The sequence below is a fragment of the Anomaloglossus baeobatrachus genome, chromosome 4 (assembly GCF_048569485.1).
Source record: "Anomaloglossus baeobatrachus isolate aAnoBae1 chromosome 4, aAnoBae1.hap1, whole genome shotgun sequence".
NCBI classification, from domain to species: Eukaryota; Metazoa; Chordata; class Amphibia; order Anura; family Aromobatidae; genus Anomaloglossus; species Anomaloglossus baeobatrachus.
Genome location: NC_134356.1, coordinates 276,014,677 through 276,028,884, shown reverse-complemented (window position 1 = coordinate 276,028,884; position 14,208 = coordinate 276,014,677). Strand labels below are relative to the sequence as shown.

General features: G+C 42.0%; 1 protein-coding gene across 1 annotated transcript in view; it reads left to right on the top strand.

Moving 5' to 3' along the window:
- WIF1 (Wnt inhibitory factor 1) overlaps nt 1–14,208 on the top strand; it is a 227,450-nt gene that overhangs the window by 195,763 nt on the left and 17,479 nt on the right. The window contains exons 6-7 of the mRNA XM_075342460.1: nt 6,660–6,755; nt 13,836–13,931. Coding sequence (XP_075198575.1) covers nt 6,660–6,755; nt 13,836–13,931 — 192 coding nt within the window. The remainder of the gene's footprint in view (nt 1–6,659; nt 6,756–13,835; nt 13,932–14,208) is intronic.

The window sequence follows — 14,208 nt, the reverse complement described above, 5'->3', positions numbered from 1 at the left end:
TTTTATTGTCCTTTGATAAGGGTCTGGTCCAGGCTGTGACATGCTCAGATGGTCAGAGGAGCACATCTTTTAACTGATGTAAAAAGACATGAATCCATGAGACACATTCATTCCTGCTCTGAATGTGTCAAAGGTCATCATAAGTTTGTACTCCCATAGTCTCCTATCTCTCTGGGACTTGAAATTTCCTTTCAATACCAGCAATTTCATGTCCATGATGCTGTGGTCTGAGTTACAAAAATGTTTGGCCACAGGTAGATCCATCCTATTTTCTCTAATTGTGTGGCGGTGAGAATTCATCCTTGTTCTGAGCTGTTGTCCTGTCTCCCCTACATACAGATCCCCAGTTGGACATTTGGTGCATATAATTAAGTACACCACATTGGTTGTGGTGCAGCTGAAGGTACCTGGGATCTTGTAGTCCTGATGTGATCTGGAGATCTTTATCTTGTCCGTTGTCAATATTAATGGACAGGTCTTACATTTTTTCTGGTTGCAGGGAAATGATTCCTCTTGGTGTTGGAGAGTACAGGGAGCTTCTGACAATGATGCTTCTTAGATTTGGGAGCTGTCTAAAACACAGAAGTGGGGGGTCTGGAAAAATAGATTTTAACCGGGCATCTTTTTGCAGTAATGGTTGCAGTTTCCGTGCAGCTCCTCTAAACACCTCCAGATGTGGATTGTAGGTGACTACAAGAGGGACCCGGTTGTTTTCTTCTTTAGTTTTATAATGTAGGAGATGGTTTCTTGATATTCTGGTGGCTCTTGTAATCTGGTTTTCAATTGTTCTTGGGTGGTAGCCTTGATTCAGAAAGGTCTTTCTGAGGCCCTCAAGGTGATTGTCTCTATCTGTACTGTTGGAACATATCCGATTGTACCTGATAGCCTGGCTGTATACAATAGAGTTTTTTATGTGTTTTGGATGAAAACTGTCCCATTTCAGGTATGTTGGACGGTCAATTGGCTTCTTGTACAGGGATGTCTCTATTTCATTGTTCCGTAGTTTAATGATGGTGTCCAAGAAGTTGATTTCCGTGCAGGAGTAGTTGAGTGTTAGGTTGATGGTGGGATGAAACTAATTAAAGTGTTCATGGAAGGTCTTCAGCTGCTCCTCAGACTCTGTCCAGATGATTAAAATATCGTCAATGTAACGGTAGTAGGCCAGAGGCCTGATAGGACAAGTGGATAAAAAGTCACTCTCAAGCTTGGCCATGAAAAGATTTGCATATTGTGGTGCCATTTTGCTTCCCATTGCAGTCTCAGTCTCCTGTAGATATATGTCATTGTCAAATGCAAAGTAATTATGGGTGAGGATGAATTTTGGAAGCTTCACCACAGAATTGGCATCAGTTCCTGTATTTTCCAGGAAAATTTTGCAAGCATTTAATCCATCCTGGTGTGGAATATTCGAGTACAAGGATTCCACATCCATGGTAGCAAGGATGGTTCCCTCTGGAAGAGGACCTATTGCAGATAGTTTTTTCAATAGGTCAGTAGTGTCCTGGATGTAGCTGGTTGTATCCCTTACCAAGGGTTTAAGGATACCCTCTACCCATCCAGAGACTTGTTCAGTGAGGGTGCCCACACATGAAATGATGGGTCTTCCTGGGTTTCCAGATTTGTGAATTTTGGGAAGCATGTAGAATGTGCCTATTCTTGGACTCACCGGTATCAGTTCATCAGTTCTTATGGATATGTCAGGCAGACAAGAGGCCAACTTGTTAAGTTCCTTGTAATAGTCCTGTGTAGGGTCAGACTCCAATTTCTTATAGTAGCGTGTGTCCATCAGTTGTCTGTGTGCTTCCTTCATGTAGTCTGATTTGTTCATCATGACTATTGCACCCCCCTTGTCTGCAGGTTTAATGATGATTTCTTTGTTGGTTTTCAAAGATTTTATGGCCCTTCTCTCCTGAGCACTGATGTTGGATGGTTGCCTCCTGTGTGTGTCTAGGAAAGTGGATTTTACCAAATGTCTGAAAGTGTCTATATAGTTATCCAGATGAGGGTTGCGTCCTGGTGGAGGTGTCCAATCTGATCTTTTCCTGGTTGTCAAGATCCGTCTTCCTTCAGTCTGGGTGGATTCTGAAACATCTGCATCGCTAAAATATTCCCTCAGACGTAGTCTCCTGAAGTAATCTTCCATGTCGCTGCAGAGTTCAATTTTGTCTAGAGCTTTAGTAGGACAAAATGAGAGTCCTCTAGAAAGCACATTAAGTTCCACTTTGTTAGGTTTGTAATCCGAGAGATTGATAACACAGTTAGATGCTTTTTTGCCTTGAATGGAGTGGTTGTCCAAGTTGTCAAGTTTTGGCTTTGTTCTCCACCCGTTTGTATTAAGTCCTGAATTGAGGCGCAATCTATGTAGCTTCTTTTCCTTGTTGTGGATCAGAAGGGTTCATAGTCTGTAATAGTATTGTTGTACTTTTTGTTCTGTGCTTTCTGGTAGTGTCTTCCTTTGTGTTTCAAATTCTCTCTGGATTTTACTCTTGATGCTCTAGAAGACATGCAAAAGGTGGTTCCTTAGTCTCTCAGAAGTCCTGTGACAAAGGTTTTGTGCATAATGGGTATTGTAGGTATGTAGAATTGGGTTTGTAATCCAGAGTCCTGTGGGGATCAGATTCTCCTTTTTGCATTTGGATAAGAAAAATATGTCGCTGTCCAGTTGTGCGCGTTTCTTCAGAAGTGTCTTTAGTTCCATAAAGAGGCGGTACATTCTGGTATCCTCCATTTTGATACAAGTAAAATATATCTTTGTACCGTGTTAGCCAGTAGGGATAAAAAAATTGTTTAAAAGAACTGAGAGTCCTCAGTGGTTGATATCTTTTAATGGCTAACTGAAAAGATGGTAATATATAGCAAGCTTTCGAGACTACTCAGATCTCTTCATCAGGCATGGTATAAACACAAAATCTGAAGAGTAACATATTTATACACAGCAGGACATAGAAAAGTGCAGTAAAAAAAAAAGTTATATACAACAGAACTATCTCTGTGGCAGGGGGGCAAACTGTTGTGGCCATACATTTTGCTGCAGTTCAGTGTGAAAGTTTTATTGTCCTTTGATAAGGGTCTGGTCCAGGCTGTGACATGCTCAGATGGTCAGAGGAGCACATCTTTTAACTGATGTAAAAATACATGAATCCATGAGACACATTCATTCCTGCTCTGAATGTGTCAAAGGTCATCATAAGTTTGTACTCCCATAGTCTCCTATCTCTCTGGGACTTGAAATTTCCTTTCAATACCAGCAATTTCATGTCCATGATGCTGTGGTCTGAGTTACAAAAATGTTTGGCCACAGGTAGATCCATCCTTTTTTCTCTAATTGTGTGGCGGTGAGAATTCATCCTTGTCCTGAGCTGTTGTCCTGTCTCCCCTACATACAGACACCCAGTTTGACATTTGGTGCATATAATTAAGTACACCACATTGGTTGTGGTGCAGCTGAAGGTACCTGGGATCTTGTAGTCCTGATGTGATCTGGGAATCTTTATCTTGTCCGTTGTCAATATTAATGGACAGGTCTTACATTTTTTCTGGTTGCAGGGAAATGTTCCTCTTGGTGTTGGAGGGGACAGGGAGCTTATGACAATGATGCTTCTTAGATTTGGGAGCTGTCTAAAACACAGAAGTGGGGGGTCTGGAAAAATAGATTTTAACCGGGCATCTTTTTGCAGTAATGGTTGTAGTTTCCATGCAGCTCCTCTAAACACCTCCAGATGTGGATTGCAGGTGACTACAAGAGGGACCCGGTTGTTTTCTTCTTTAGTTTTATAATGTAGGAGATGGTTTCTTGATATTCTGGTGGCTCTTGTAATCTGGTTTTCAATTGTTCTTGGGTGGTAGCCTTGATTCAGAAAGGTCTTTCTGAGGCCCTCAAGGTGATTGTCTCTATCTGTACTGTTGGAACATATCCGATTGTACCTGATAGCCTGGCTGTATACAATAGAGTTTTTTATGTGTTTTGGATGAAAACTGTCCCATTTCAGGTATGTTGGACGGTCAATTGGCTTCTTGTACAGGGATGTCTCTATTTCATTGTTCCGTAGTTTAATGATGGTGTCCAAGAAGTTGATTTCCGTGCAGGAGTAGTTGAGTGTTAGGTTGATGGTGGGATGAAACTAATTAAAGTGTTCATGGAAGGTCTTCAGCTGCTCCTCAGACTCTGTCCAGATGATTAAAATATCGTCAATGTAACGGTAGTAGGCCAGAGGCCTGATAGGACAAGAGGATAAAAAGTCACTCTCAAGCTTGGCCATGAAAAGATTTGCATATTGTGGTGCCATTTTGCTTATTTTGACTTATCGTACTTCTCACCTGTGCAATCCCATACAGTTTTGAAGCCACCATTTCTCCAAAAATATATCTTGGCCTCTTCACTCCAGCAGGCTAGGAGTAGTAGTATTCGTAGTAGCCAACCGTCTGCTGGACACCTGATCAGTAAATAGTTAGATTTACTTGTGATTGAAGTCTTGATAATTAGAATGTTGTAGTCTTAACTTTACTCCTCATTGGGGTGTACTGATTTTTGCAACATGGTCTTGAATGAATTTGTTTGGAAAATTATGGAGTATTTTATGGTATGGTGACCCAGAGAAAATGTTGATTCTCAAAGGAAACTAAAGGCCCCGTCACACGCAGCGATATCGCTAGCGATATCGCTAGCGAGCGTACCTACCCCCATCTTTTGTGTGTCACTGGCACATCGCTGCCCGTGGCGCACAATATCGGTCGGAGCCATCACACGTACTTACTTTCCTAGCGACGTCGCTGTGGCCGGCGAAACGCCTTCTTTCTAAGGGGGCGGTTCGTGCTGCGTCACAGCGGCTTCACTAAGCGGCCGCCCAATAGAAGCGGAGGGATGGAGATGAGTGGCTGTAACATCCCGCCTACTTCCTTCCTTCCTCATTGCCGGCGGCCGCAGGTAAGCTGTTGTTTGTCGTTTCTGAGGTGTCACACATAGCGATGTGTGCTGCCTCGCGAACGGCGAACAACCTGCGTCCTCAACAATCAACGATTTTTTGAAAATGAATGACGATGGACGATTTGGTGATTGTTAATGGTCGCTCGTTAGTGTCACACGCAATGACGCCGCTAACGATGCCGGATGTGCGTCACGGAATCCGTGACCCCGGCAATATATCGTTAGCTACATCGTTGTGTGTGACGGGGCCTTAACCCCTTAACGACCCATGACGTACTGGGTATGTCATGGATTGTGTGCCGGTAAGCCCCGCCCCCTGCCGCAGGCAGGCGGCCGTGATCCGCGCACATATCAGTTATTATCAACAGCTGACATGAGTGCCTGCTAGCCGCGGGTGGAATCGCTTCCACCCGCGGCCATTAACCCCTTACATTTTGCTGCCAAAATCTGGCAGCGATATGTATATGGGCGCCGCCATGACAGTCACTTACCCCGCCCCCGCCGGACGTCACGTGACATGATCACGTGACTTTCGGTGGTTGCCATGGTAGCACAGGGTCATGTGATGACGCCTATAGCTAACATGACTCACTTCCTCTCAATGCCGGAATACAGCCGGCATTGAAAGTAAAGCAGCAAATCTGCAGTTCGCAGCTCTGTAGCTGAGATCTGCAGATAGTGCAGAGCAATCGGATTGCTGATCGCTATAGCCCCTTAGGGGGACTAGTAAAATAAAAAAAAAAAGGAAAAAAAAGTTTTAAAAAATTAAAAAAAATAAAAAAAACCTAAAAGTTCAAATCACCCCCCTTTCACCCCATTGAAAATTAAAGGGTTAAAAAAAATACAAAATACACACATATTTGGTATCGCCACGTTCAGAAATGCCCGATCTATCAAAGTATAAAATCAATGAATCTGATCAGTAAACGGCGTAGCAGCAAAAAAATTCAAAACACCAAAATTACGTTTTTTGGTCGCCGCAAATTTTGCGCAAAATGCAATAACAGGCGATCAAAACGTAGCATCTGCGCAAAAATGGTACCGTTTAAAAACGTCAGGTCAAGACGCAAAAAATAAGCCATCAATGAACCTCAGATCCTGAAAAATGAGAACGCTACGGGTTTTGGAAAATGGCGCAAAACGTGCGCCACGTTTTTTGGACAAGCTTGTGAATTTTTTTAACCCCTTAGATACAAGTAAACCTATACATGTTTGGTGTCTACAAACTCGCACTGACCTGAGGCATCACATAGATATCTCAGTTTTACCATATAGTGAACACAGTGAATAAAATATCCCAAAAACTATTGTACGATCACACTTTTTTTGCAATTTTTCCGCACTTGGAATTTTTTTTGCCGTTTTCCAGTACACTATATGGTAAAACTTATGGTTTCATTTAAAAGTACAACTTGTCCCGCAAAAAACAAGCTCTCATATGGCAAGATTGATGGAAAAATAAAAAAGTTACGCCTCTCGGAAGAAGGGGAGCAAAAAACAAAAATGCAAAAACGGAAAGTGCCCGGGGGCTGAAGGGGTTAAAGGTTAAATCTGTTCATATACTCATTTATGCTGAGGAGTATATACAGTATATGTGTATATGTATATAATGTTACCAAATTCATCATGTGCCAAAATCATATTAGTGTATAAAATACCTCAATTTACTGAGAGCCTTATATATGGAGTCAATGTTAAAATGCATTTAAGGCTGTTATTTCATTTTCTATTGCAGCACTTTGCATGCCACGTTGTTTAAATGGTGGGCTCTGTGTCACTCCAGGATTGTGTATCTGTCCCCCAGGATACTATGGCACCAACTGTGATAAAGGTACATTACACACAGTACAACAAGATTATACATAAATATCGAAATATATTTTATTCATATGTAAGACGTCGTCTCTTCTTATTATTTGGGCTCAGTACTAGGTACTGATTTATAAGCATACATTGTACTGCAGATGAATGGTGCACACAGTTCATGAATTTTGCTCAAAGTAAAAAGTGGTCTCTATTTTCATCCTTGTCCCATTTTGGGACTTTTTAGCACAAAAAGCCACGTTTCGCAAAATAAATGCAATACGTACCATGAGGAGACTCTGAAAGAGATTTGCACCAAAATGTGTGACTTTTAGAAAGTCACATCTGATGAATCTTACTAAGTATAGCTTATTCAGGATCAGGAGGATAGAACACGACCATATAAATATCAGATAAATAATATTATTTTCATGTTTTTAATAATAGCATATAACGCTGATCAGCAAAAATGTTGTTACACGAATATTATTGGTTGTTCTTAATTAAAGCAGTTTTTTTTTTTAGCTGATTCCAAATCTGCAATCAGAATTTTCCTATCGAGCATTAATTTTCCATAATTTTGTTTTTCCAATAAATTTAGCCTACTTTGCCCCTTGATAAATTACTTTCGCTTTTTAAGTGCTGGCATTTCAGGGCCCCATACTGGCAAAATTTTTGGGCCCTCTTGAGACTTCGCCCAGGCTCCACCCCAGCTCCACAGCCATTCCTCAAACCTTCCACAGTCTCACCGTCACTCTTGGAAAAACCCCACTTCTGCACTACATCCTCACCAATCACACATTAATAGCTCCCATCAAACAACATCTACTGGCTGAAAATATTATTTGTATAATATAAATATCTATTTATTATAGAGTCTGCTGGCTTAGTGTACATATACATATACAGTCATGGCCAAAAGTGTTAGAACCCTTAAAGTTGATCCAGGAATGGAAGTATTTCCTTCAAAAATTTCATAATACAGCCTCTAAACCGCCTTTCTCTATAATACACCCTCTACACCACCCCTCCCACACTGCCCCTATGTATAATATCCCTCTACACACACTGCCCCTCTGTATAATATCCCCCCACACACTACCACTTTGTATAATATCCCCCCACACACTGACCCTCTGTATAATATCCCCCATGCACTGCCCCTCCGTTTAATATACCCCCACAAACTGCCCCTCTGTATACTATCCCCACACTAGCTGCCCCATATTATAATATCCTCCCACACACTACCCCTCTGTATATCTCCCACACACACACTGCCCCTATGTAAAATATTGCCCCATACACACACTGCCCCTCTGTATAATATCCACACACACACTGCTCCTCGCAACATTTTGTTAAGAAAGAAGTAGTGGGCAGTGTTAACAAAAACTATGCAGAAAAATGAATTGTAATATAAGAGGAAAAAAGCTGCATAGTAAGAAATATGCACACCCACCTATTTATATGTGTAAAACATGTATACATGACTTTTATGGATGCAAAACATATCAGGCTAACAAACACAAAAGTTAAAAACATGATTGACAAAAGAAAATGAATTGATGAAATAAGGGGATGGACATAATAATCTTGTAATTATCCCCAATGAAGTATCGAGGCACTGATAATAGCATTGCACAATAAGTATATAAACAAGGCAGTGTCTGCAGATAAATAATATAATCCCAAAACACACCATTCCTGGTTGTAGAGCCTCCTCTTAAAGGTAATGTGACAGTAAGTGCGCCCATTCTGGTATATATGACCCCATCCTGGTTTTTGTCCCTTCCTGGTATATATGTCATTCTCCTTGTATACAATTCATGTCCCCTTTCTGGGCCCCTCCTCGTCTATACGTCCTGCTTTTGGTATATATGTCCCCCTTCTGGTTTATATGTCCCTTTCCTGGTGTGTATATATATATATATATATATATATATATATATATATATATATAGATATATATCCCCCATCCTGGGCTCCTCCTGGCATACATGTCCCTCTCCTGGTATATATGTTCCCATCCTGGTAAATATGTCTCTATTCTATCTCTAATGCAAAAAAAGTCATTTTACTCACCCTCCCCAGCTCCCATGTAGAGCGGCATCCTCTCTGCACCACGATGCATTTCAGCTGGATGTGAGCCCTTGGACACACATCCAGCTGAATCAGGGGCTGATGTTAGTGGGGCCGCCCCACCACCACCCCAGCCCCTGCAACCATATCGCCCCTGTCTTCAGCTCATAGAGTGCTTACCTTTCCCCGCTGGCTGCCTCGTCCTTGCCACCTCTGCGGCTCTGTGTTGCCTGCAACAGTATGATGAAGGTGCAGAGTGATGACCTCATCATGCTGCTCCATGCTTGGCCACGGGATGACACACCTCGCACTGCCCCTGGCTCAACCACATGGCTAATTTGTGTGTGATGCATCTGATGCGCTTTGCATGCAAATTAGCCATATGTAGTGGCCCCTCTGCTGTGGCTGGGACTGGGGCTCGATGCAGAAGGGGGCCCCTACCCAGGCCCACAGCTTAATAAAGCTAAGTAATTGCCCAGGATCCTACCGGGCCATCCTCTTCACCGGGCCCCATACACCAGTGTTGGTTGTAATGCCCTGATGGCGGCCCTGGCAGTGATTGTTATATCTTAACATTGTTCTTATGAAGTTGGTTTGTTTTCATACTGTAGTAACACAGCTCCAGGATTTTTCCCAGGTTGACTAATCTTTGGGATTTGCGCGCTTTGGGGCTTCACGGGTTACATAACAAAAAGCTTCATTATCACACTGTCCTTTGTGAATATCAGTTGGGTTTTTATCGCTAGGTTTTCTTTTACTATAAACTGTATTATAATAAATATAATTTTAACTCTGTTGTTGTTCTTGTGCCATAGGACATTCTGTTAAACATGCCGCGCAGTTGTGTAAACCACCCCAACAACTTTTGCTATATTTGTGGTGAAGTGACTTTAAAATCACAGATAAGAAGCATAACGCCGTTGGTGAAGACAAGTTATTTGCTGTATTTTCAATGCAAAACTGGAAATCACGACAAACTTTGGACCCATATTTGTTACTCTTCTTATGTTACACATCTCACAAGTTAGTTCATCGGTAAACTAAGGGACATGGCATTTGCTGTTCCAATGGGATGGAGGGAGACAAGAGACCATTCTACAGGTTGCTACACTAAACAAAATTATAAACGCAACACTTTTTTTCTTTTGCTCCCATTTTCTATGAGCTGAACTCAAAGATCTAAGACTTCCTTCATGTACACAAAAGGTGTCTTTCGCTCAAATATTGTTCACAAGTTTGTCTAAATCTGTCTTAGTGAGAACTTTTCCTTTGCCGAGATAATCCATCCACCTTACAGGTGCGGCATATCAAGATGCTGATTAGACTTTATGATTATTGCACAGGTGTGCCTTAGGCTGGCCACAATAAAAGGCCACTCTAATATGTGCAGTTTTATCACACAGCACAATGCCACAAATGTCGCAGGTTTTGAGCTGGTGTGTAATTGGCATGCTGACTGCAGGAATGTCCACCAGAGCTGTTGCCCTGGAATTGAATGTTAATCTCTCTACCATATGTCATCTCCAAAGGCATTTCAAAGAATTTGGCAGTGCAGCCAACCAGTCTCACAACTGCAGACCATGTTTAACCACACCAGCCCAGGACCTAAACATCCAGCATCTTCATCTCTAAGATCATCTAAGACCAGCCAAATGAACAGCTGCTGCAACAATCTATTTACACAACCAATCAATTTCTGCACAAAGTGTCAGAAACCATGTTAGGGGAGCTCATCTTCATAATTTCCCAAGACAAGGTTTAGGGGAGGTCATCTTCATGCTCGTCATCCACACTGGGGTCTCCACCTGACTGCAGTTCGTTGCCATAACCGACTTGAGTGGGCAAATGTTCACATTTGATGGCATCTGGCAGGTTGGACAGGTGTTCTCTTTACGGATGAATCCTGGTTTTGACTTTACAAGGCAGATGGAAGACTGCATGTATGGTGTCAGGTTTTTGAGCGGTTTGATGATGTCAACATTGTAAATCAAGTTGCCATAGTGGCGGTGGGGTTATGGTATGGGCAGGCGTATGGTATGGACAACAAACAAATACATTTTATGGATGCCATTTTGAATACACCGAGATGCCGCAATTCATCCACGACCATCACTTCATGTTGCAGCATGATAAAGCGTGGCCTTGTGTTGTAAGGATCTATACACAATTCTTGGAAGCTGAAAACATCAATGTTCTTGCATGGACAACATACTAACCGTATGTGTGACCCATTAAGCATGTTTGAGATGCTTTGGATGCATGTTTAAGTTCCTGCCAATATCCAGTAACTTCACACAGCCATTGAAGAGGAGCGGACTAACATTCCACAGGCCATAATTATCTTGGTCAGCACTCTGCAAAGGAGATGTGTTACACTGCATGAGGCAAGTTGTTGTCACAACCAATACTAACTGGTTTTCTGACTACCTGGAACTCCCAAATATTGTAAAACTGCACATTTTAGAGTGGCCTTTTATGGTGGCCAGCCTATAGGCCCTGTCACACACAGAGATAAATCTGCTGCAGATCTGTGGTTGCAGTGAAATTGTGGACAATCAGTGCCAGGTTTGTGGCTGTGTACAAATGGAACAATATGTCCATGATTTCACTGCAACCACAGATCTGCCAAAGATTTATCTGTGTGTGTGACGGGGCCTTATGGCACACCTGTGTAATAATCATGCTGTCTAATCAGCATCATGATATGTCACACCTGTGAGATAGATGGATTATCTTGGCAAAGGAGAAGTGCTCCCTAACACAAACTTAAATAATTTTGTGAACAATATTTTAGAGAAAAAGGCCTTTTTTTGTGTACATAGATCTTTGAGTTCAGCTCATGACAAATGGGAGCAAAAACAAAAGTGTTGTGTTTATGTTTTTATGCTTTGTTCAGTGTATTTTTGCATGACAAAGATTTCTGGAATAGCAAGTAAAGCAAGACATTCCCTCAGCAATTAGGGCAGTCTTGTGTAGCTCAGAGCTGCCAACATCTTGGACCTTGGATCTGGAAGAAAATTCAGACGCTGATTTGGTTGAAGAACAAGCTGATGAAGAAGATCCTGATTTTCTAGGCTATGAATATGGGGAGCCAAACAAACTAACCCAGATTGATCTGAATGATTTAAGGGGGCTTTACACTCAGCGACATCGCTAGTGATGTTGCTTGTGAAAGCACCCGCCTCGTCGTTTGTGCGTCACGGGCAAATCGCTGCCCGTGGCATACAAAATCGCAAGTACCCGTCACACATACTTACCTTCCTAGCGACGTCGCTGTGGCCGGTGAACAGCCTCTTTTCTAAGGGGGCGGTTTGTGCGGTTTCACAGCGACGTCACTCGGCAGGTGTCCAATAGAAGCGGAGGGGCGGAGATCAGCCGCATGAAAGTCACACCCACCTCGTTGCTGGAGGACGCAGGTACGGTGTTGTTCGTCATTCCTGGGGTGTCACACGTAGTGATGTGTGCTGCCTCAGGAACGACGAACACCCTGTGTCCAGCACCAGCAATGATATTTGGGAAATGGACGACGTGTCAACAATCAACGATTTGGTGAGTATTTTGCATCGTTAGCAGTCGCTCGTACGTGTCACACGCAATGACGTCGCTAACGAGGCCGGATGTGCGTCACGAATTCCGTGTCCCCAACGACATCTCGTTAGCGATGTCGTTGCGTGTAATGGGGCCTTTAGTTTGTGATCTGAACCTATCAAAAGGTCAAGTGGAGCTTTTGGTTTTGACGCTCAAAGGCTGGTACTTACTGAAGCAGGAGACCAAAATATGTTCTTTCTGCCATAGGCAGCAGGAGCTTAAACACTTATATTCAATGGAAGTGTACCTAGTTTATTGCAATGGTGCAAACTCTCTGCTAGATGCAATGGGACCTCAAAAATTCAGGCTCTTCAAAAAAACTGTTTAAAAGCAGTACTTTTGCATAATGGTAATGAAAATCCATCTATTCTTCTTGCTTATGCAGCAAGTCTGAAATAAACATTTGAAAATATGCACCTTCTGCTGTCAAGTATAGCCTCGATGCTTAGGTTGCAGCTCGGGTAAAATAAGTTCTGTTGTCTTCCCTGCGAATGGGACAACAGAGAACCGTAAAAAAACTATTCTAAAAAACAGTGGCCACCAAAAGACAGTTTGACTCCTGGAAGAAAGAATATCCTGCATCTGTCTCTGGTAGCTCCAGAAAAACGTTTTCCTTCCACCAAACCACATCATACTTTGGGATGGTGAAGAACCTTGTCAAGGCGATGGATCATGATGGCAAGGGTTTTTCATACCTCAGAAGTAAGTTTCCAGAAATCAGCGAGACCATGGTCAAGGAAGTAATTTTCATGGGGCCACAAATAAAGGAAATTATGAAAGACTGATCTTCAGACAAAACTAAGTGAGACTGAGACACCAGCATGGTAGTCGTTCAAACATGTGGTGAAGTTCCTTGGCAACCATAAAGCACCAAACTATAGAAATCTTGTGACTGAGTAATTACAACCCTACAAAAAATTGGGATACAATATGTCTCTCACGATACATTTCCTGGACTCCCATTTAGATTTTTTCCCATATAACCGTGGAGATATCAATAACAAGCAAAGGAAGTGGTTTCATCAGGACACTGCGCTGCTTCAAGGCCGTTATAAAGGGAAATGGAGCCCAAAAAGAATTGCACTCTACTGTTGGGGACAACTGCAGCTAAATATTCAAAAAAATCAAACAATTTTTTTAATGATTAAAAAATAATTAAAAAAACCTAAAATTTGTATTAAGTATTTTCTGTTTAAAAAGAAACATTTTCAAAAACGTAAATGTGTGTCACTCAAAATCCCTGCCCGGTAGAAAAATTCTGAAAGCAGATTTGGAATAAGGGGACAAATTACCATCAAGGGAAATTTTGTATGCCAGTGTTATCAATACAGGAACCGTGTAAATAGGATACCACATCCAAATGATCAGGATGATGAGAAAATCTATGAACTATAAGATAAGACACCTTATATGTTTTCTTCTTCATTTCTGTACACAGCAAACTGCACAACAAGTTGTTTGAATGGAGGAACGTGCTTCTACCCGGGGAAGTGTATCTGCCCATCAGGTTACGAAGGCGATCAGTGTGAAACAAGTATGTGACCAGAACCCACTATGCTGAAATTCTGCAATTCATGTCTCCTTTGTCTGTGTTAGGTTAAAATGTAATAAATTGTAACCCCCACTGCAGCTTTCAAGCTGCTTTTATTTATGTCAAGATCAAAGAATTTTCAGAGGTTTGGCATCAAAGCCTTTCACACATGCCACTGTAACTGGGTGATGTTTGAAGCACAAATGTATTCACATTTTCCTATCAGTGTCTACGCCAATAGGCATACATTTATCCTGCGCTGTAGTAACATCTTTGTATA